Genomic DNA, 24,497 nt, shown 5'->3' on the forward strand with positions numbered 1-24,497 from the left:
AAAATCGAAACGAAACTGATTGCTTTAATAAAAACGTTTTTGATAGAGGTGAAATATACATGAAGTCATTATCATTTCATTGGAGACAACACCCCAGGAAACGTCCTGTATATACATATTTTATATATATAGAATACAAATTGTCACTCACATTTTTTGTGGCCGAAACGTTCGTTTCTGTGTCTCTTAACACGTCCTCAGTCGGCGTAATCCTTAATCTTTAATCCTTAAGGAGTACGCCGACTGAGGACGTGTAAAGAGACACAGAAACGAACGTTTCGGCCACAAAAAATGTGAGTGACAATTTGTATTCTATATTAGCTCTAACCATCATTATCGAGCACTTTCGTACCTACGAGTACCCACCAACACTCATATATATATATATATATATATATATATATATATATATATATTATATTATATATATATATATATATATATATGATAAACACCCAGAAAGCGATGAAATCCCAATAATCGGCATTCTACCACTGATCATCCATTAAAAAGTAGAGAAGTCTTTTAAATAAAAAAAAACTGAAAACGTTCTAATTTACTACATAAATACACCTTCAAAGCCCGGACTATATTGGAACAGAATTCATAGCCAAATCTTTATCAGATACGACCCATAACGTCAATCTAGTATAATTGTTTATGTGAAATTTGAATACTTTAAAAAAAAAAGGAACGAAACGCACTCTCCACAATGGAGTCAATTTTCATAGGTTAAGCTTGATATTCAAACCCAAGCATCAGGCCGATCCTGACGTAATAACCGTTTTGAGACCAATGGTCACATATTACACTTTTTTAAAAAAAAATCATTGATAGCATTTTTAAATTAATTATTTTTCATAACATAAAAATAATGTAAAAATAATTGAGCTTTTATATAGAGCAATATTCACTAACGTGCTCAAAGCGCTTTATAAGGGGTCCCTGGCTGGCCAATAGCAACACTTAACATTCAAGGCGGGACATGACGGCGATATTACAAATTTTTATTTTCGGACAGACACAACGCTGTTAACGGCCAGGTACTCATTTACACGTTAAGTACGTTGAGAGAATGTGAGTAAAGAGCTTTTTCCAAGGACTCAACTATGCGACCACATAGAATTGTGCTCTTTATTTGATTAATGTTTATGAATGTTTTCATTCTTTTCAATTGTTACATACACGGCTGATGAAGTCCTAATGTTGTTTTCTAAAATAAACTTGATAAACAAACGGTGTGCGTGTTTGTTTTGTTGTCTTTTTGCTTTGAAAGGAAGAAATGTCTCCCAGCCAGGGCCAGGACAAAACCAAGCAATCTCATTCCAAGACAGAAAGCATGTTGTAAAATAGGTATGGGGGGGATAGAAGAAAGTGCCTCCTGTCCACCATGGGAGGTCAGGAACCCCACCAAGTCACAAGGATTGTTTGTTTGGTTGTTTTAAAGGGTGGGTTTTACGCGCTTGCAACACATTAAGGTCATATCAGCGCCAGTAAAACAAAAGGGGAACTGGTTCAAATAGGGTACAGGTGTAGATTCCGGGAGCACACTTTCAAAGTACTTAGTTTGAGATCACCTAAAATCCTCACCCAGACACCAGCACAAGATCCTACTAAGACTAAGAGGAATACACTCAAATGTTTACAAATCATATATTATGTTAAAAAAATAAAAAATAACAATACATAACAGAGAGATGATTTACAAGTACAAAATATCATCTCCCAAAACTATAACAATACATTCGACTGTTTCCCTCCTAGCCAAGGACCCCCGCCAGGACAAAACTAAGTAATCTCATTCGAAGACAAAGACAGAAAGCAATTGGAAAACAAGTACAGGGGGATAGCGGTTAGAAGAAACAGCAAGTACCTCCCTGTCCACACTGTGGGAGGTCGGGAACCCCACCCAGTCTTTGTTTTTGGCGCTTGCAACACATATAGGTTATATCAGCGCCAGTAAAAAGGAAGAAAATGGGATAGTAAAAAGTTATAGAATTACAAATAAAGCACCCAAGAAAAATTAAGACAGGGGAACTGGGAACAAATAGGGATCAGATGTAGATTCCAAGAGCACACTATCAAAGTAGCTACTTAGTTTGAGACCCCCTTAAGTCTCATCCGGACACAAACACACCATCCAACAAAGAGGAATACACTCAAATGCTTACATTATAAATTCAAAATAACAAATGTAATAATACATAACAGAGAGATGATTTACAAGGAAAAAAATATCATCTCCCAAAACAATAACTATGCATTTGACCGTTTCCCTCCCAGCTAGGACTCCGGCCAGGGCCAGGACAAAACCAAGTAATCTCATTCCAAGACAAAGACAGAAAGCATGTTGGAAAACAGATATAAGGGGATAGAAGACACAGTATGTGCCCCCCCCCCCCCCCGGGAGGTCAGGAACCCCACCCAGTCTTTAAGATCACGCTAAAAGTTTCATCCTGACAAGTACAGGTCTCCACTAAGAGGAACAACTCAAATGTTTACAAATCATTATATTATTATAGGATATATGTAAAACACAACAACAAAAAAAAAAAACCCAACAACAATACAGTGCATAACAGAGAGATGTTTTACAATACAGTAAAGATCATCTCCCATACATTTGACTGCTTCCCTCCCAGCCAGGGAGGGCCAGGACAAACCCAAGCAATCTCATTCCAAGACAGAAAGCGTGTTGGAAAATAGAAGGGTGGTAGAAGACACAAAAGTGCCTCCTGCCCATCATGGGAGGTTAGGAACCCCAAGTTATAAGGATTAATAAACACTTCAAAATCCTTAAAATCAAGTAGTCTGAATCAACTTTCATTTTCAAGAAGTTTAAATGATTTATACATGATAGATGCTCTCGAAGTTCTGAAAGTGGAGCCAAAAATTTCGTAATAATTTTACGAATCAACGGGAGGTCTGCCTTATGTCTATGTGTTGATGAAACACAATAGAGGATTGGTTTCAATCATTTCTGATGTAAATTTATTCAAGTTGCTTGTAGTTGTAGCAGATGGTAAATGGTGACAGCTCCTTAATTTCCATTATAGTATAGTAGCATTTGAATCTTTTCAGTGACCCCTTGCTCTATAACCTATTTGTCATCTACTGACTCAAAGTGGTATAATGTCAGGGTGGACGTATACTTATTTGCAGGTCTGATAACCCAAATCGTTTTAGGCTCGTTGTAGTGGAAATACTCTAAAACCAATAGAAGATACTGTCCATTACAATATTAAATCAAGCCCATAGGTGTGTTCATTATCTGACCTGTAAATATGTACATGTAGGCTATGTGTATGACACTCGATTTCGGATCGGAAGGTCCTGGGTTCGAGCCTCTCTCAGCGCGAGTCCTTGGAAAAGGCTCTTTATTCACATTCTCTCACCGTACTCATGTGTAAAATGAGTACCTGGCCGGTTATAGCGTTCTGTCAGGAAAAAAAATGTAAAATCGCCTACCAAGTTCTAGATGTCGTGTTGCTGTTGGTCAGGGACCGATTGTAAAGTGCTTTGAGCACGTTTAGTGGATGTTGTGCTATATAAAAGCTCAAGTTTAGGTCAGATGTCGAAAAGTGAATTGGAAATTAAAATAATCAAAATAGAAAACTCTAAAATATGTGATCTAACTCTCTTTCCTTCATCATCCCAGATGTTACCAACTTTTCTATTCCGTCTCTCCTGCCTCCACGTATGTTCCAGAAACCGTAACAGCCTCTTTCTTTTAATAATAATAAAAAAATAATATAAAATTCCTTTACTCATCCCATAGGGGAAATTGTCACTAGGGTCTATTCCAAGGGAAGACTGGAATAAGCCAGGCGTCAGCCGCAGTGCAGCGCCACAAGTTGAGCTAAGGCGAGATGACTTGCTCAAGGCCACACACCCGCAGCGGCGGATTATCGAACCGTACCCCTGAGCCACGATGACATCTATCAGTATCAGTATTCTTCCCTTTTTCATCTTTGCCAGCACTTGCTCGTTCGTATACTTGTCTGTCCATCGTAGCCTCAACATTATATTTATATACATCCTCATCTCAAATGCCTCTAACCACCTAGAAATTCATTCTTTGTCATGCGTCCACGTTTCACAGTCGTGTATAAAAGGGAACTTATGTTTCCACTAATTTTATTCTGGTCTTCAACTTAAGATTGTTGTTTGACACAACTGGACCCATCCATGACACACGAGACATAGAGGATATAAAACAAAGAATAGCAATCGCAAAAAAAAAAAAAGTGTTTATAACTTAAAGCCCAAGACAAATATTCCTGACTGTTTGTTTTTGTTTTTAAGGGTTTTACAGCACTTGCGACACATTTAGGCCATATCAGCGCCAGCAAAAAGGATGAAAATGGGATAGTCAAATTATAGAATTACAACTAAAGCACCCAAGAAAAAGTAAGACAAAAGTTGTTTTTTTGTTTTGTTTTTAATGGTTTTACAATTTACAGCGCTTGCAACACATTTAGGTTATATCAGCGCCAGTAAAAAGGAAGAAAATGGGATAGTAAAAAGTTCTAGAATTACAATTAAAGCACCCAAGAGAAAGGAAGACAAAGGGGAACTGGGAACAAATGAGGATCAGATGTAGATTCCAAGAACAAACCACCAATGTACTGGAGTTTGAGGTCACCTATATAAGTCTCATCCGGACACAAGCACAAAACCCAACAAAGATGCTTACATTATACATTAAAAATAGATATAATAATACATAACAGAGATGATTTACAAGGAAAAAATATCATCTCCTAAAACAATAACTATGCATTTCACTGTTTCCCTCCCAGCTAGGACTCCGGCCAGAACCAGGACAAAACCAAATCTCATTCCAAGAAAAAGACAGAAAGCATGTTGGAAAACAGATATAGGGGGATAGAAGACACATTATGTACCTCCCTGCCCACTATGGGAGGTAAGGAACCCTACCCAGTAAGACAAAAGGGAATCATCCAGATACCAGCATCCCACAAAGTGGAACACGCTCAAATGTTAACATTTTTCAAAAACAAAAAATATAACGACCAATGTAAAAGAAAGAAAGAAATAGACCTGTAAATGAGCTTTATAAAAATTGACTGAAACTCTTCGACAAACTGAAGATTCAATTTTTTTTTTTTAAAATACGGGCATCATTGGAGAGGAGAGTGATAAATACAATATATCAAAATAGTGGGTGTTATTTCTTACTGGAAGTATGACTGCCATAATTTGATGTAGAAGGAATGCTAATAAGCATGTCATTCATATAGGTAAAGATGACTTCATCAAAGTCATATTCCTGCCTCTGGAATTTTTTTGACATAGAAAAATCATCACCATTATCATCTTTAACTTCTAGCCATGACCAATTGAATTTATTCCTCACGGGACTCACATCTTTATCGATGCTCGACAAGTCTGGATTGCGATCCACGAACAGCTCAGCCATTGTGAGAACATTAGAATAATGTAGCAATGAGCAAACTTGATTTTCAATCAGTAAATGACAGAGAAAAAAAAACTTAAATAAATATGACTTCAGGCCAATACACTGAATTATTAAGTAGAAGTGAATTATCAAGAAGAAACTTCGGCAGGCGTAGCGGAAAAATTCAAAGAATCGAAATGAAGGTAAATCGCCACAAAACAGCAAGCTCGCTTGGGCTTGAGCAAAACAATGCCAGAAAACGTCCTGATTTGCACGGGAATTAATTAGGCTACTTACCATTGTTCCTTATGATCAGTGAAGAAACGGTCAACCAGTTTGTTTACAACGTGAGGCAATCGAAATGTGCTTGTAGCAATCTATTTTTTGTTTGTTGCTTTAGGTCTCTTCCAACACAATTGAGGTTATATGAGAGACCGCTGAAACAAAAAAACAAGCAATCTAACAAACATAGTACAAATGTAAATCAAAATCATAACCTAAAGATATCATAAGCTAAATTATAAATAACCAAGAACAAACAGGCAGAAGATTTACAAAAAAAAAAATATCCCCTGTCAAAAATACAATCACAAACCAAAGAAGCAGGATAGGCTAGTAAAGAGAAGAAGAAACGACATCACTATCGGATCGTACACCCATGCGAACATCATAGGTATATGATTCAAGGGTGATGCTCCCATCCAACCACCCGCAATCTATCCTACCTTTCGATTTGAAGATGTCTACATAACGGACTTGCGGCATTCGCAATTTACTTTATCATAGTTTTGAGACTCGAAGGGTAAATGTGGTCAATTTTGGCTTAGATGAAACAGTGAAATTTATCTCTCGGTGGCTCAGTTAAAATTGGCTACAGTTGGGATCACGACGGATTGGAAAGTGAAAAAATATATTTAACGAAGGATGTGTGAAAATACCCAGGGAAGTGTTCAGACACGCCTTTTATAAAAAGCGTCGCTTTGTCTTGGCAATATATACATCGTTAATATAAACGGTCCCCGTGAGCTATGCGTAGCGCTGTGGAACACTCCTAATTATTTTACGGTCATTTGACTACGATTTGTGAATTCTTTCTTTTTTTATTTCTTTCCTTTTTTAAATATTTGAATTTGACAAATTGACTGATTTCAGTTAATTGACTGAGAATTTACAGGTCTAAAGAAAGAAAGAAAGAGAGACAGAGAGGAGAGAGAGAGGGGGGAGAGAGAGAGGGGGAGAGAGAGAGAGAGAGAGAGAGAGAGAGAGAGAGAGAGAGAGAGAGAGAGAGAGAGAGAGAGAGAGAGAGAGAGAGAGAGGGAGAGAGAGAGAGGATCTACAAGGAAAAAAAATTATCACCCCCCAAAACTAACACACAATACATTTGACTGTTTCCCTCTCAACAAAGACCTCGGCAAGGGCAAGGACAAAACCCAAGTAATCTCATCCAAGACAAAAAAATCAACTCAGAAAACATATAGAGGGATAGAAGACACATGACACAGAGTGACCTCCTGCCCACCACAGGGGGTCTAAAGACCCCACCCAAAGCAATAAAAGAGATAGATGGCTGTAGACTGGTAAAGAATCCTAGACCCAGAGAGGTTTTTGTTTGCTATTACGGGTTTTACAGCGCTTGCGACACATTTAGGTCATATTGGCGCCAGTAATAAGGAAGAAAATGGGATAGCAAAAAATGTTCTAGAAATACAATTAAAGAACCAAAGACAAAGTAAGACAAGGGGGAATCGGTTCAAATATGGAACACGTGTAGATTCCGAGCGCATACCATCTGTGCACTTTGAGATCACCTAAAAGTTTTTATGTGTGTTTTTTTAAAGGTTTTTACGGCGCTTGCAACACATTTAGGTTATATCAGCGCCAGTAAAAAGGAAGAAAATGGGATAGTAAAAAGTTCTAGTATTACAATTAAAGCACCCAAGAAAAAGTAAGACATAGGGGAACTGGGAACAAATAGGGATCAGATGTAGATTCCAAGAGCATACCACCAATGCACTTAGTTTGAGATCACCTATAAGTCTCATCCAGACACAAGCACAAAATCCAACAAAGAGGAATATACTCAAATGCTTGCATTATACATTAAAAATAACAAATATAATAACACATAACAGAGAGATGATTTACAAGGAAAAAAATATCATCTCCCAAACAACTATGCATTCGACTGTTTCCCTCCCAGTTCGGACTCCGGCCAGGGTCGGGACAAAACCGAGCAATCTCACACCAAGACAAAGACAGAAAGCAAGTTGGAAAACAGATATAAGGGGATAGAAGACACGGTAAGTACCTTGCCCACTGTGGAGGTAGGGAACCCCACCCAGACCTAAAAGTTTCATCCTGACACAACCACAAGTCTTCACTAATAGGAACACACTCAGATGTTTATAAAACAAAAAATACAACACTGCATAACAAACCCAAGCAATCTCATTCCAAGACAAACACAGTAAACATGTCGGAAAACAGTTATAGGGGATAGAAGACCTTACTTAAGTGTCCTCCCTATCCACTATGGGAGGTCTGAAACCCCACCCAGAACCCCGAGACGAATAATAACGATCCCTCACACTGTGGAAAATCCACCCACAGCCGCTTCAAAATAGGACAGAGGTAGATCCAGGAGCAATCTATCCGGGCGTTTTTCTGGGACCTCTTTAAAATAATAATTTTTTAAAAAGCCTGGCCATGGGATACACAAGAATTCATTAGCTTCCGATCCCACGCCCACTCACTAGCACAAACAAAATAAAAACGAACTATTATCTTATCCCAAGCCCACTAACAGTATATGAAATCTTTTTTTTTTTTAATAAACATTTAAAAAACATGAACAATATTCATCTTTTAAAAACAATATCTGTTTTGTTTGTTTCGTAGTTTTAATGAAAAGAAAAGAAACCAAAAAAAAATAAAAGAAAAAGAAAAAGAAAATAAAAAAAATCAAAAAACCAATACAAACAAAAATAGTGTTTCTGGTATATTTTCAATATATTTTATGAATAGTAATGAGAGTGGAATAGTGTTTGTTTCGGAATTTACTTTGTACTTTGGTAGTAATATATTAAGAGTAGAATAAGAACTTTAGAATAGAGAGAAATTTTGCATGTTTAGTCTCCCAAAGAGGTAAGAGTAAGATGGTTAAAGGAACTAGAATTAAGATTACAATTTTACAGCACATCACATCCAATGGCATTCAACAAGTTTTCTATTTTCATAACCTACCCAATTTTTAGTTAAGTTAATTTTTTCTTTTGTTATTTAAAGGATGTAAAAAAAGAAATATAAGAGTAAACAAAGAAAAAGAAACAAAAAATAAATAAATAAAATTTCAAAAACCAACAACTAAAAAAAACAAAACACGTAAGATATAAATTTAATGTGGAAGCAGAGTAGACGCAATATTATAATAATGTCATTACAATGCATGTGTCAAATATTTTATGCATTTTTTGGATGGGGGTCGTATTTATTATTATTTTTTATGTATATTAAAAAAACAAATAATAAAAAAACAAAACATGGGCAGGTTATCATTGTAGAGCTTGAAACATTCCGTTCAAACACCAAATTCAAAATCGAATAATAATAATAATACATAATGTACTTCGGTAATCATTTGCAATGTTACTATCTCTATCATGCGCTTTCAACTATCAAGCAGAAATATAATAAGCACAACGTCATCTCACATTTTGGTGTGATACACACTACTACTATCACTCTTTTATAAATGACACACCACAAGCACACACGCATACAAATATACCACTCTTATAAAGAATAACTTATCACCAAACTTACCGTTTCCAATTTTCATCCCTCTCGTCTCTCATGACAGTCTTTTTTTCATTCCCACCCGACTAACACACCTCACATTCTTCATCTCATTTCAATAATCTCACCGATTCAAATTCACACGTTCACTCATTCATCAAGCATACTTATTCTTTATCTCATCCACTCATTCATGTATTCATTCATAATACGTAGTTATCTCACTGACTCCCTAACAATTGCTGACTTTGGTATTAATTATTTTTGCACTAACAGGGGACAGTTTTAATGGGAGATAATTTTATGCAACCTTTTGTAAGAAGTCTTAAGTTCAAAAACTACCACTAATGGTATGAATCAAAGACACCTTTTCTTTCATAGAATCATAGAAATCATATAATTAAAAATTTTAAAAACAACTTTTCTATGTTTAAAAAAAAAATAATTTTATAAATAGCGCTACCAACTAAATGTACTCAAAGGGAGTACCAGTACAAGATAACGAGGACGAGACAGGACACCTGTTCACTGTTGTTATGAAGCAGTATTAGGATTTTTACATTTTACACTAAAACATCAAAAAGGCCCGGTCTTTTGTTCATACGGCTATACTTAGGTGTACAAAATAGTCCCTTCAGCCATATATTATATGTACCCAATTCATGCTTTTGGTACCTGCCCATTAATCGTATGTAAATCATGCAAATTTCAGTTTAGCACTATTACTCTTTGATCTTATTTCTATTGCTTAGGTTAGTTAAAGACACTCTTGGTTCATAATATAAGTGCCTAATAAAAAAAGTAAAAGAAGACAAAACAGTCACCCTAAGGTCTGCATAGGAGCTCAGCAGCTGTAAGATCCACAGCAAAAGGAAGAAGATCCTCAGATGGTTTGTCATACAAATGATCAAATCCGACTTGACTGCCTCACTCGTAAAAACAACAAATACTACAGCCTAGGTAAGCAAAAAATGAGTCATTTCAGAAAAAAGACTAGAGCTGTATAAAAAACAAAACCAAAAAAAAAAAATTAGTGAGTAATCCTTTGCTAAGTTGCTTTTAACTGTCCGCAAGTGAAACCCATCCTTCTTCATTTGTTATTTTTATAAAAATTCTCTACAAAAGGCCACATAAAATTATTCCTATTCAAGGCACATACTTCGCAAACCATAACAGCAAAAAAAAACAACAAAAAAACAACATTCATCCTGAAATTATAATGTGCCCACATCATTAATAATATTATCAATCATAAATTTAACACAATCATATTTACATTCACTACTCCTCCTTTCGGTATCTTACACATTTCTACATGTAACAAGTTAGAGATGCCACAATAACACAGGGATCTGTTCTAGAAAAAAAATTGTTTTATTTTATACAGTGGTAACTTGCATCATCCTAAACAATTATCTCCGTTTCTGAGCATGTGCTCTGTGCATTCACAGATATGACTAATGAGAGTCAAATTTCCCGCTTTACATTTTCTCAACACCCAGAAAAAGGTGACACATGATGTATTCGTTAAGATAATTTCTCTATTCAATATTTCTATGAGAAGTGCTATTTAAGCCAAGATATTATGATAGTACAGTAACAGATTATGCAATGGTATCTCTTATAATCTTAGATAATTAAATCAGCCATCATCATTGCACAACACACGCACACAAAAAAATAAAAAAATAACAATTTAAAAAATAATATAAATACTATGATACATTCGCACAACTCAAAAGAGGGTTTTACAGCGCTTGCAACACATTTAGGTCATATCAGCGCCTGTAAAAAGGAAGAAAATGGGGTAATCCAAAAAATCTAGAATTACAGAGGACCCAAGAAGTAAGAAAAAAGGGGAATTGGTTCAAATAAGGAACTGATGTAGATTCCAAGAGCATACCATCGATGTATTGAGATCATCTAAAAATCTCATCCAGACACCAGCACAGGATCCTACTAAGAGGAACACTAAAATGTTTACAAGATATTGTTCAAAGCAAAAATACAATGATCAGAATATAACAGAGAAATCACCTCCCAAAACTAACACTATATATATGACTGTTTCTCTCTCAGCCAAGGACTACGACAAGGGTCAGGACAAAACAAAGTAATCCCATTCCAAGACAAAGACACAAAGCAACTCAGAAAACAGATATAGGGGAATAGACGACTCAGCAAATGAACTCCTACATAACATGGGAGGTCAAATCAAATCTTGGAAATTTGAATTCCAAAAATGGAATTTATTACAACCTCAACTTTTCACGATACTTAATTTCCCTATACAAAACACACACACATTGTTAGCACCACAACCTTTTAAGAGAGCTAGACATTTCCCGATCATATCTTGGTGCCCAAGATAAAGCAAAGAATCAATATGAACCATTGCGGGGGGGAAAAAAGTTGTCTTGTTGTTTGTTCTTTTATTTTTGCCAAAAATAAAACAGTGATTAGTTATGTCTTTGTATGCTTGAAATAAACTGCACTTGCAAAACATCAGAATTTAAAAGAGGATGTATATGCAATATGCCAATATTTTTTTACAAGGCCTCACTGGACTGTATGTGCCTAGGACAAAGTAAGAAAAACGGGACTAGATATTAAAAAAAAAAAGAACAGCAGTGATCTCAATGCAACTCAATTCCTAAAGCAATCAAAAGTCATACACATAAGGGGGCAAAAGACCACAATAACAGACGGGTTAATATCAGAACACATTATAGCAACAACATGCACGGGAGCTGAATCATTGAAAAGAACAAACAAAGAAGTGTATTTGGCCAGCATCCTAACCATTGCCCCCAGCATGCAATCTATTTTACTTACATCATTTGTGACACTTTTAGTGCTAGTAGAAAGTTGTATGATATTCTATTGTAGACTGATGGTTTAAATGGATAAAAAACAATAACGGAAACGCTCCTTGTAATTTTGATGCTATCTCAACAAAAGACACTTGTAAAAAACAATGTTTGTTTTAGGGTTTTACAGCGCTTGAAACACATTTAGGTCATATCAGATAAAAAGAAGGAAATAGGATAGTAAAAAGTTCTAGAATTCAATTAAAGCACCCAAGAAAAAGCAGGTCAAAGGGGAATTTGTTCATATAGATACACATGTAGATTCCAAGAGCACACTACCAGTGTACTTAGTCTTGAGATCACCTAAATATCTCATCCTGACACAAGCGCAGGCCCCCAAATAAGACGAACACACTCAAGTCATATATATGTAAAACAAAAAATAATAAAACGCATAACAGAGATGATTTACAAGGAAAAAAATATCATCTCCCAAAACTATACATTTGACTGTTTCCCCCACAGCCAAGGACTCCGGCAAGGGCCAGGACAAAACCAAGTAATCTCATTCCAAGATAAAGACAGACAGCAAGTTGGAAAACAGATATGGGGGTAGAGGAGACATAGTAAGTGACCTTCATGCCAGCTATGGGAGAAACATGTGTCATATAGACACAAAACAGTTTTTATCTCACATGAATTAAATATTCAAAATTGAATTTATAGCCAAGATATGAGAGCTGCATTTAATCTGTTAATCTAAAATTCTCAAATGTGTTGCATATGATCTTATCACTTACAGCAAGGTCAAAGCCCCATGGAAGGGATCGCTGAGATGGAGAAATAGAAGAGACAAGAAAGAAAAAGAAAAAAAAGGACCAATATAGAATTCCAAAATTCATGATGGGGCAACCACTGCTACCACTTCATGTCAATTAAGGACATGGATAGAAAGACAAATGGTAAAGGACAACAGATAAAAGGGGAATAGAGGAAAGAGCTGAAAAATGCTCCGAAGTACCAGCCCCAAAAATGAAGTAATAATATACATTAAAGCCTCGTAACATCCCCTAACTTGACAAAAAAATTGTCAACTGATTGGCAAGCATGAATTATATCAAATTAATGATTAAATCAAACTGCTAAAAGAGACCAAAAAAAAAAAAAAGTTTTAAAAGAAAGACTTGGATCACACCAATTCAGGAAAGTGCGAAAAAAAAACTTATGAAAAGTAACAATGGAATATCTTTGTGTGGTATTATTATTAAAAGTGGTAGCATTATTATTACTTATTATGTATCATCATCAGTCGTTGAGTAGAGAATGCTGCTTCACAATCAGAATGAAACTGATTTACTTAATTCATAATAGCAAAGAAATCTTTAAAAAGGTGGACAAATAGTGGGGTAGTAGTAACAGTAGTGGAAGTAGGTTTTTGTTTTTAAGGGTTTTAGGGCGCTTGCAACACATTTAGGTCATATTAGCGCCAGTAAAAAGAATGAAAATTGTATCGTAAAAACATTCTAAATGTACAATTAAAAGGACTTGAGGAAAAAGTAAGACAAAGGGGAATGGTACAAATAGGGAACAGATGTAGATTTCAAGAGCACACTTATCAGTTTGCTTAGTTTGAGATTACCTAAATGTTTCACCCACACACCAGCACAAGATCCCACTAAGAGGAAAACACTCAAATGTTTACAAATCATATGTTAAAATTTTTAAAAATAACAGTACATATCAGAGATGATTTACAATGGAAAAAATATAATCTCCCAAAATTATAACCATACATTCAATTGTTTCCCTCCAAGCCAAGGACTCCAGCCAGTGTCAGGACAAGACTTAGTAATCTCATTCCAAGACAAAGACAGAAAGCAATTGGAAAACAGATACAGGGGGATAGAAGATACAGCAAGTACCTCCCTGCCCACTATGGGAGGTCGGGAACCCCACCCAGGTAGTATTAGTAGAGGAAGTAGTAGTAATAGTAGTAGTAGTAGTAGTAGTAGGAGCAGCAGCAGCAACGGTAGTAGTGATATTAAGTCAAAATATGTTTATATATGGACATGAACAATGGGTGGGGAAAAAAGATATTTGTGGATTTACAAGTAACGTTGTGTTGGTGACAGAAGAAACAGTAGTAGAAGAGGGCAAAAATGGAAAGAAAAAATGATTTGTTATTATGGCACTATTGGATGTACATGTTGTATATTATATTTAGGTTGTGTGCGTGTGATTTAAAAAAAAAAAAAAAGTTTTGTCAATTGAACAAACGAACTAGATTTAATACCATTTCTCCGAGGGAGACATTCAACAATTCCATCAAATAGCATTGAATGTGGAAGAACCTTGAGATAAGCAGCACGACCAGTCAAATATGACTGATCGTGTTAGCATTTACATCTTTAACATACAAATTAAATCTCTTCTTTACCTTGAAAAAAAAAGGAGGTGGGAGTAACCTTTCTTGAGTTGAGCATGATGTTTCTCAGATTTGCAATTCAGCTGCTTGTCTGAGAATCCAATTGAGCGCATATGGCTATCTCAATTGTAGTCATTATAAGGCATATGTATATATTATTCAATATAACACAAAGGTAATATAAAAACCTAATTGTAAACATGTTAAGTGGTACTAAGGTATTTCAGAGCCTATATTTAGTCATCACATCAATGACAAAAGAAAGTGATCTCTAGCTTGTGTTCATTTCTCCTCTTCTTCCTTATTCAGCCAAGAAATAAGATAGAAATAGAAAGACACAGTGCACCTCAATTACGACGACACACCATTAACCTTAACAATGCTGTCAATGATTGAGCCTAATCAATCGTCTGGTCTTACATTTCACTTTCACTTGACGATCAAGGTACTTGAATCTAAACTTGTTCTTTACATGACCAACTTCACTTTTAGCTAATGGCTTTATTCTGACAAGCACTCACAATGTGAATATAAAGAGTTATTAAAACCAATTTCACATAACGTTGTCTTTAAATGACAAGGTTGAATGCAGGTCTGTAATCCAGCTTACTGAATTCCTTAAGCAAAAATGCAAGATGTTTTAATTAGTCTTCCTTGAGTTTGCATGCTCCTCACAGATTTGATTTCCTCATTGTGGCTGAGATATGTAGTTATGACTTAGTTGAATACAAATTGACCTGTCAAAGTATCAAATAGAATTTTTTTTTGTTGAATCTAAGGTGGCTGTATCCGAGGTGCACTTTAACAATAGATACAAATAGAGATTTACAGTTTTAGTAAGAGGCAAAAAAGAAATGAAAGGACTACAAAAGAAAGATGCAATGTTTAAAGTTTGCTGTATGATAGTATGTTTACAGAAGTTCATAAGCTTAATTTCTAACCACCCAAATAACAAATCAATATAAAATAATGTTCCTGTGTTATTTCAGTGACTCATATCTAATAAAAGGAATTCCCACCTATGATAACTGTAGCATAGAAAGGATGTAGTGAAGAATTAGCCCTCGTAAAGCAAAACAAAGTATCTGGGACCAACATAGATGAGCCACCACAGAATTGTTACCCTTATAACTATCATAGTAATAACCACCTAACTACCAAAAATACTCTTTTTTTGCCTACACATTCTTAGCACTCTCTTAAACTGCACTCAGACACTCCATACACCAATAAAACCTCTATTAGGTTTGCCTGTCAACATTGAGCTAATCAACAAACAAATTAGTCTTTTCTCAATACATCAAGCATTCAAATATTCATCCATCTAATACATACAAAAAGCATTTATGCAAATTTAAATGTAATTATTGTTGCACAGTTCTGATATATTGGCAAATCATAAAGTTGCTTACTTCCACATCACCAAGACATTGGGTAAAAAAAAAAAAAAAAAGACTGAGCAAGCATTGGAACTAGAAGATCAATTCTTGTATGTTAAGAAACACTCCATCCGTGTGACAGTCTGGGATAAACAATTATTGATGGCCTAACAATAATATGTTACAGTGAATGACATAATCAGTCGGATGGTGAAAAGCTTCGAACTGAGATATTGCCAAGTTTAATTAGAAGGTAAATTTTTTTCAAAAGAGTTCTCATAAATTGTTAAATCAACCCTTTTTCTACATCTTCATGAAATATCAAAGCTTAATTACACTTCTAGATATTTTTTTACAGCTAGTCAAGTTGAAAAAGTATAAAACTTGAGAAAAGTTGCTGGATACTTTTCCCATACATCAGACCATAACTTCATGAAAAATCACCCGATTTACTTCAAATAAAGATTAATATGCTCTGGGGAGCATATTCTTTCAGAAAATGCAAATCCAAAATTTTCACCTTCCGACTGATTATGTCTTGCACTGACACATATTTGCAGTTCTGTGGTGGAAGTTGTATTAGTAGTGGTAGTAGTTGTACACATGGTAGTCGACTGTCGTAGTTGGTAGAGGGAGTGGTTGTGGATCTCGTATGCATCAACTGTTGTTGTAATGACTCAGTTAAGGAACTCTGATCTTCTTAGGCCACTTGAAAATAAAAACAGCTATTCCAGTGTTATAAAACGCATCAGTAGATTGGTGAAGCTAATACAGCTGGCTCTTGTGTTCAGCATGTTTGGCAGTTGAAGAACTGTAACATCCACATGTAGCACCTCACCTGATGAAGTATTGAAAAACCTATGGTGATAGCAGTCCAACTGAAGGTGGCAACTGTTGCTTTATCAGATCAGAGTAGGAAACTGAAGCATAAACACAGTTGAAGAAGACTGCAGCAGCAGATATCACACATACCACTTTAGGGTAGGAGAATGGAGGCTGTCAAAGTCAAGTAAAATGTGAACTTGTCCACTTTAGTCGTTGTCATACACATCGTGGCAACAACAGCAATAAGAGTATTGTCATTGTAAAAGAATTACATTCTTCATTGTGTCGACAACCTTACGCTTATCCGTATCCCATGATTGAAATGTACTAAGTCCAGCTGGACACGATGAAATTTCAATGAGTGTTGGCAGGTCAAGGGAGACATGACGTTTGCAACCTAAGCAACATGCACCAGTCATTTATAATGTCATGTGTGAGAAATGTCGTCCATGTCATGTGTTGCTGGCTGGCTGGCTGGTACGTGAGAAGTGGTTGAAGTGGATAATTATAAGTTGTGGTAGTTGCAGTCCAATAAGTTTGTCGTGTTTGAGTGCGTCCAAACAATTTTGATGTTCTATTACTTGGATAAGAAAGAGAGAAGAAAAAAAAAACTGTTTCGAAGATGGGAGAATATGTGGATCCATTTTCTGTCGGCCAGGTCAAATTAATGACGACTGTTAAAAGTTCTCAAGCATCTGAAAAATAAAAAGGATATAATGAATAAAATAGATTTATCAGTGATTTGTTTTTCTTTTTAAGTATTTTACGATGCCTGCAACACATTCAGGTCATATCAGCACCAGTAAAAAGGAAGAAAATGGGATAGTTAAAAGTTATAGAGTTGCAATAAAAGCAACCAAGAAAAAGTAAGACAAAAGGGGAATTGGTTCAAATAGAGAATAGATGTAAATTCCAAGAGCACACTTCCATCTGTGTACTTAGTTAAGATCACCTAAATCTCTCTTGACCCCCTCTATCCACTCAGCAGTAACTTGGTAACCCAGTCTATCAGATCTGACAGAGCAATTGTTACTGAGTTTTACGCAATAGAAAGCTGGATAAACTTCAAAAAAAATTATGGCTCTAAAAAGACAACCTACTTGTGTTCAGAAGTTTTACTGCACTTGTAATGTAGTAATTTTAATGCCAGTAAAAAGGAAGGTGATGGGAAAACTTAAAAATGATGAATCTGCATTCCCAGTTTTAAAGCAAAAAGTTTGCCCAGATAAGTAAAGATCTGTGGTTTGTGTCCCTTCTAACTTTTTTCTGGTCCATTGGTCAATACTGACCCTCTTTGTATTACCTGACTCATTTCTGTTCTAACATCTTTTTTTCTTGAAAAAAAGAAACAAGAGATGAGTAAGATGATAGATTCAAATGGGAAATAAAGTAAAGTAAAATGACCCAATGAGATGAGTGATATCAAAATGATTGACAGATGTAAGAAAAGAGATGAAAAAAAAAATATGGCTTTTCAAGTCATGAACAAATACAGCAATTCATTGGTTTTATTTATTGACACTCCAACCCCCTGATCCTACTACAAGGCTGAATTATTTTAAACATATTCTCAAACTGTTTGCACAAATTGTACTTATTCAAAACTAAAAATAGACTTTTAAGTTTGCTTTAAGTAGGTAGCAATCCATGACAGACTAAATTGAGGGAGTGAAAATTGCTGATTTATGACAGTGAAACAATACAGGAAATATGACAATTTAGTCTTTCGCCTTCAAAGAGACACATTTCCATTGCTCTGATTTACTATTTTTATTGTATATTTTTATCTCCACTCTTTTCTTTTATTCCTTTAAAACTGGGTTAGTCTGTCAAAAAAGGAAAAACTTAGTGATTATAATAAAACAAAGGTTACTGGAAGGACAGAAAGTCAAAACTGGAACATTACAAAACTTCATCAATTTTGAGGATACTCTTCTGTTTACAATTCTTATTGTGAATGTCCTTAAAAATTATTCAAAGGGTTCTATGGTGTTCGCGACATAATAAGGGTCATTTCAACTCCAGCAAAAAGAATATTCTCATAAAGAGAAAAAAGAAGAGAGTAGAGAAGATATCTTGCTCCCCTGTTATCACTGCCAAGATTGATGGTAAACATGCATCATCCACATATCTACCAAAATACACTTGCATCTTTCAGAAACAAGGTTTTCAAAAGCTTATATTTAACATATGATTCCCATCCAACTGACAACAAAACATTCTGAAATAACGTGCTAAAGCTACATTCTCGGGATGAAATTTCCAAACTTACAAACAGTCAATTCTGATATTGATTCTACAATAATGAACGTCCATATAAGCCATACCACCCTAAATCTCCTCATTTGTTTTGAGAAGAAAAACATAAGGGGTAACGAAACATAATACAGTGAAGCAACTATCTTTGTTTTTTATTTCACGAGACAACGAATAACTGCCAAAATTTGAGAAATCTGCCAAGCACGGGACAGCTCTTCCTTTTCTTTCAATGCTTTTCAAATTAAAACTGGCAACTGGAAAGGAGAGAAGAAGAAAAAAAGGTCATCAATACAAGTCCAAAGTCAAATATTTTTGTCCTAAAAATGCAGATCTTTTCAAATAGTTGACCATGAGGACTTAAAAAATCTTATTTCTCTCACAAACAATCAGGATCAGGGTTGACAATTTTAATTACAGATCACATAGATGATGGACCCTTGCATCACTCTTTGGGTCACAAGGAAAATACGAATAGTCTCCCCAGGTCTAGCTTAGAAGACTATATAGGTATGAACAACATATAGAATGGGAATGAAAAGAAAAACAACAACAAAACAAAACAAAAACTGACAAAGAGAGAAAATTGATTTTCGCTTATCATTTAGATGATATAGATGCAAATAACCATAACACAAAATACCAACACTTCTAAATAGAAATGTTAGGTGATAACAATGTAAGAACAAATATGAATGACAAAAACCATTAACTTTTTCAAAACAAAGTTAGATTAACAACAATAAAAGAGCAACAACCAAACTCAAGTGACTTGCTATAAACTCAAACCAGATTAATAAATTCAATAAACGATCATCAAAATACAAAACAAAACAAAACAAAAAACTCACGCCGACCCCCAGACAACATATCTAACTGCATTGCTTTGGTAACTACATTGGTGTTTTCATCAAGTCCCTTCTTGTTGTCACTGATGAACAAAAATGTCCATATATTTTAACACACCACTAATTTCATTCAAATCATAAGTGAAAATGTTCCTTCCCCTATCCTCCCTATCCAAAAAAAAAAAAAAAATTAAAAGGAAAAAAAAGTAAAACAAACTGGTGGTAGTAACCAAAACGCGGCATGCCTCAGGAAGACCAATCAACCGCTCACAGAATATCACAGTTTGAAGCAATTCCTCATCATTGGCATTATGTCATTATATGATAAGAACAGCATCCTATTATCAACGCCGACCCCCAGACAGCATATCTAACTGCATCGCTTTGGTAACTATAAAAAAATATTTTTAAAAGCTCAAAAAGCTCCATTATATTGGTGTTTTCGTCAAGTCCCTTCTTCTTGTCACTGATGAACAAAAATGTCCATATATTTTAAAACTAGACTAATTTCATTCAAATATAAGTGAAAATCTCTTTCAATTCCTTCCCCTATCCTCCCTATCTTCAAAAAAATAAATAAAAAGGAGTAAAAAGTAAACCAAACTGGTCGGTAGTAACCAAAACGCGGCATGCCTCAGGAAGACCAATCAACCGCTCACAGAATATCACAGTTTGAAGCAATTCCTCATCATTGGCATTATGTCATTATATGATAAAAACAGGATCCTTTCATCAATGCCGACCCCAAGACAACATATCTAACTGCATCGCTTTGGTAACTACATTGGTGTTTTCGTCAAGTCCCTACTTGAAGTCACTGATGAACAAAAATGTCCATATATTTTAACACACCACTAATTTCATTCAAATCATTAGAAGTGAAAATCTCTTTTAATTCCTTCCCCTATCCTCCCTTATTATAAAAAAAGAAAAAAGTAAACCAAACTGGTCGGTAGTAACCAAAACGCGGCATGCCTCAGGAAGACCAATCAACCGCTCACAGAATATCACAGTTTGAAGCAATTCCTCATCATTGGCATTATGTCATTATATGATAAGAACAGGATCCTTTATCAACGCACACAAAAAAAACAAAAAAAAAACAAACAAAAAACAAAAAAATTTTATTTCCCCAATAAAAATCTGATTAAGTTGGAAAGAAAAAAATGAATAATGTTCGAATAAAAATAATATTTCATTTAAATAAGCAGAGTCCCATTACTTTTTGACTCACCCTCGTATATAAATTACCAACTGAGAATTTTCAACAAAATTAAAATCTATATATTTTCAAGAGATTATAAAAACCTGCTGGAGAGCTAGAGATATTTGGTGATTCCAGGAGGGTAGGCAGCTATGTTGTCTGACCTCTTGTATTCGTATTCATGGCTTCATATAAAGTGACACATTTATTCTATGTTTGTTATCATTCTTTTAAAAACATTTCCACGTTTAACTTGACTAAACAATTTTTGGGGGGGATACTCTACAATTATTATTTCAACACTAGTGGTACTCCCAGCAAATTATGCCTTAACCCGACCTATCTTCACAATACATGCCTCAGGAAGACCAATCAACAGCTCATAAAATGTCACTGGTTGAAGCAATTCGTCATCACTGGCATGATTTCACAAAATGACCAAACACAAAATCAATGTTAATAAATAATAATAATAATAATAATAATAATAATAATAATAATAATAATAATAATAATAATAAAATTAATTTGTATAGCGCCTATCACGTTGACAAAACAGGCGCATAAAATTGTAAAACATCAATATAAATTTTTTTTTTAAATAATAACAACAACAATATAAATAACAATAATGAAAATAATTAAAATGGAACATTTACTACATGCAGCTTATTCCTTAAGAAAAAAGGCTCTGGGTACTTTTACAACAATGAGAGTTACGTTCATAAAAATACACAAATTCACAATTTTAAAGGAATCTCATCTAATATCAAAAGCAGATTGAAATGAGTCAACAGGTTCTTTTTAAAGATGCTCATTATTTAGCAATGACTATCCCGCACAAATCTTTGAGCCTCTTTTTCGCTCACGAATTGCCCGAATTCGCGTCAAAATATGGGACGAAGCCGTTTCGTATATGCTATTTTAAAAAATTAATTACGACGATGTTTATCGATGAATATGACTGAAAGTTAGAACACAGTTAGAAAAAAGGTCATTTTAGATTATGTCAAGCGACAAAACTCGTGCGATTACCAGAACACCGTTAAAAATAGATTTTCACTCTTTAAAGTTAAATATTTCTAAAACTACTGGTCGTGGAGGTTTTGTCTCTGACAAGGTAATACATGAACATTTCTTCTTTTTTGGTTGTAAAATTTCATATGAATATGACGAGTACTTTTCCCGTATTTTACAAAACACCATCCTAATTTGCTCTTCAAGTTTCAATCTTTTAATCCACTTATTACGCAAGATACAACCAAAGGTCGAAAAAAAATGCTGAAAAAGCGTCCCATATTTTCGCGTTTTTTTCCTCTTTGCGGGTCATCCAAATAAATGACACCTTTGAAACTGCATAACTTGTTTATTTATGAATGGATTTTCAAAATTCAAAAACATTTTTACTCAGTGGAGATAGGGCTTTGATTTTAGACAAAAATTTTCCTCAAAAAGAGAAAAAAACATTTTTCATAGTCATTGCTACATCATTATCATTATTTAAGTATTACCATACAATTTCGTTTTTTCGTAACGGACTCAGAAATTAGTCTAAAATTAGTAAAATTAAGAAAAATTCGTAAGATTTGACAGGTAGGCAATTTAAAAATCTGGGCATGAAAGGAAAAAACTCCCAATTAAGTTTTACCCAATCACTCTTCCAGCCTCAACGTTTAAATAAGTAAACAGAACACAATCCCCACAAGCAGTAAGTAGCCTTGGCAAAACAGTCCAATAGAGGAACATCCGGAAACATTTAAAGAGAAAATAAATCACCTCAAAGAACATGTTATCCACATGCCTCAGGAAGACCAATCAACAGCTCACAAAATATCACTGGTTGAAGCTATTTCTCATCACTGGCATGATTGATAAAATGAAATGGGACAGATACAATAGATCCCCGAATGAACAGAAATTTAGGACACAAGGGGGAGGAGGGGAAGGTGGAAAGGGAGAGACTGAGGGACAGCAGTTAAAAATGCTGCATTGTCCCTAACAATGAGGAACCACTTGACAACCCCTGCCATGGACAAAATACTTTCTATTTTTAGACATAAAATTCTAAACCATCAATGCATCGTCATGTAAGCTACCATATCACCAACTAACTTTTTTTCTTCTGAAATTCCATTTAAACATATCACCTAAAAAAATAATTCCACTGACTGTATTATTTAGACGATGGAAACATTTAGGGTTAACAGTTGATGATAAATTATTGATGATGTTCACGAACTCCACTATCTATAGTGTGATTCTCTTTTGTCATTCTAATCTAAGATTTAAATGCATCTTACCAAGAAGTTGGGTTGTTCTTGAGTCGACGGATCTCCTTAGTGGCCCAAGTGGCCAGGGCCTTTGACTTGGTGCTCTTCATTCGGCGACCTTGTTGGAGTAAGTTGGAGATCACCTCCCGATCCACTAATGGTAGCATTGCAGCTCCGTAGGCAGAACATAAATCACTATGATAAAGAAAAAAAAATTTAGGGAGAAAGATGAAGGAAATTTTGAGGATAAAAATATGCAACATGTATAAAAAAAATATGAACAATTTATTTATATAGTCACTTTAGAATTGGTGAAGAAGAGACAAATATGATTACATATCCATTCCCAGGTAAAATAAAAACATTTTAACTAAATTATACTTAAAATTTAACTATAAAAATCTGAACTTGTCCAAACAACTGGATTCAATAGTCTGACATCACGTCGCCCAGCAACGATCAGCGTGGTTCTAAACAAAGAAAATTGGTACTTTTTATTCTTCATGCTGGTTAGAACTTTTCATGTCATGTGATCAGAATGTATAAAAGTCAAAACATGATCATATTTATAATGTTTTTCTCCTATGGATACACTTTTATGCTCGCCAGAGAAGTATTTCATGAGGGCATCCGCCATTGTTCCGATAGTTTAGAGCCAGTTACTAAGTTACCATCCGTCATTACGAGGCAATTGACGTCATGAGTGTTTAAGAGTATTGGAAAACAGATGATACAGGGGGATAGAAGACGCAACAAGCTCCTCCCTGTCCACTACGGGAGTTTGGGAACCACAATTACCTAGCTGAATACATCTTAACCTACCCAATGAGCCCACAGCAAGCAGCCACATTGCTCTCACTTTTGTCTTCATCCAGAGCAATGAACTCTATGAAGGATACCATATGGTTGACACAGGGATGCACCAAAGCAATATCAGCTGGAGTGGAGGGGGGAAAGACAAATGAGATTTTTAAAAAAAAGAAAAAGAAAAAATTATGGCAGATCTGCCATGTGCAGACCTGCCACTTCACGAAAAAGGAAATCAGTATGACATTGTAAAAAAATCAGTATCTGGGGAAAAAAATCAGTATGAGACGTAAAATTATCCAATTATCCCCCCCCCCCCCCCCCCCCTTATTTTTCCCCAACACCCAAAATGGCACGCACAACGCCAATCTGGCAATCAGACTACTAACTTATTTAAAGATGGTGGCACTTGGTAACGAGTCAGAAGCCAGGGACCGCGGTGGTTTACCAGTACAG

At 35.2% G+C, this 24,497-nt stretch overlaps 1 protein-coding gene across 2 annotated transcripts in view; it reads right to left on the minus strand.

Annotated features, from left to right (window-relative positions):
- Window positions 1–8,799: 8,799 nt before the first annotated feature.
- LOC144958855 (importin subunit beta-1-like) overlaps window positions 8,800–24,497 on the minus strand; it is a 46,456-nt gene continuing 30,758 nt past the window's right edge. The window contains exons 21-23 of one of the 2 annotated variants that reach the window (XM_078891104.1): window positions 24,057–24,171; window positions 23,265–23,429; window positions 8,800–17,351 (exon numbers count right to left, since the gene is read on the minus strand). In XM_078891104.1, coding sequence (XP_078747230.1) covers window position 17,351; window positions 23,265–23,429; window positions 24,057–24,171 — 281 coding nt within the window. In that variant the 3' untranslated portion in view covers window positions 8,800–17,350. Of the gene's footprint in view, window positions 17,352–19,625; window positions 19,844–23,264; window positions 23,430–24,056; window positions 24,172–24,497 lie in introns of those variants that run through there. The other variant, XM_078891103.1, reaches the window with a different exon arrangement.

This window comes from Berghia stephanieae, chromosome 13 (genome assembly GCF_034508935.2).
Source record: "Berghia stephanieae isolate SIO BIC M18660-M18661 chromosome 13, UCSD_Bste_1.3, whole genome shotgun sequence".
Lineage (NCBI taxonomy): Eukaryota > Metazoa > Mollusca > Gastropoda > Nudibranchia > Aeolidiidae > Berghia > Berghia stephanieae.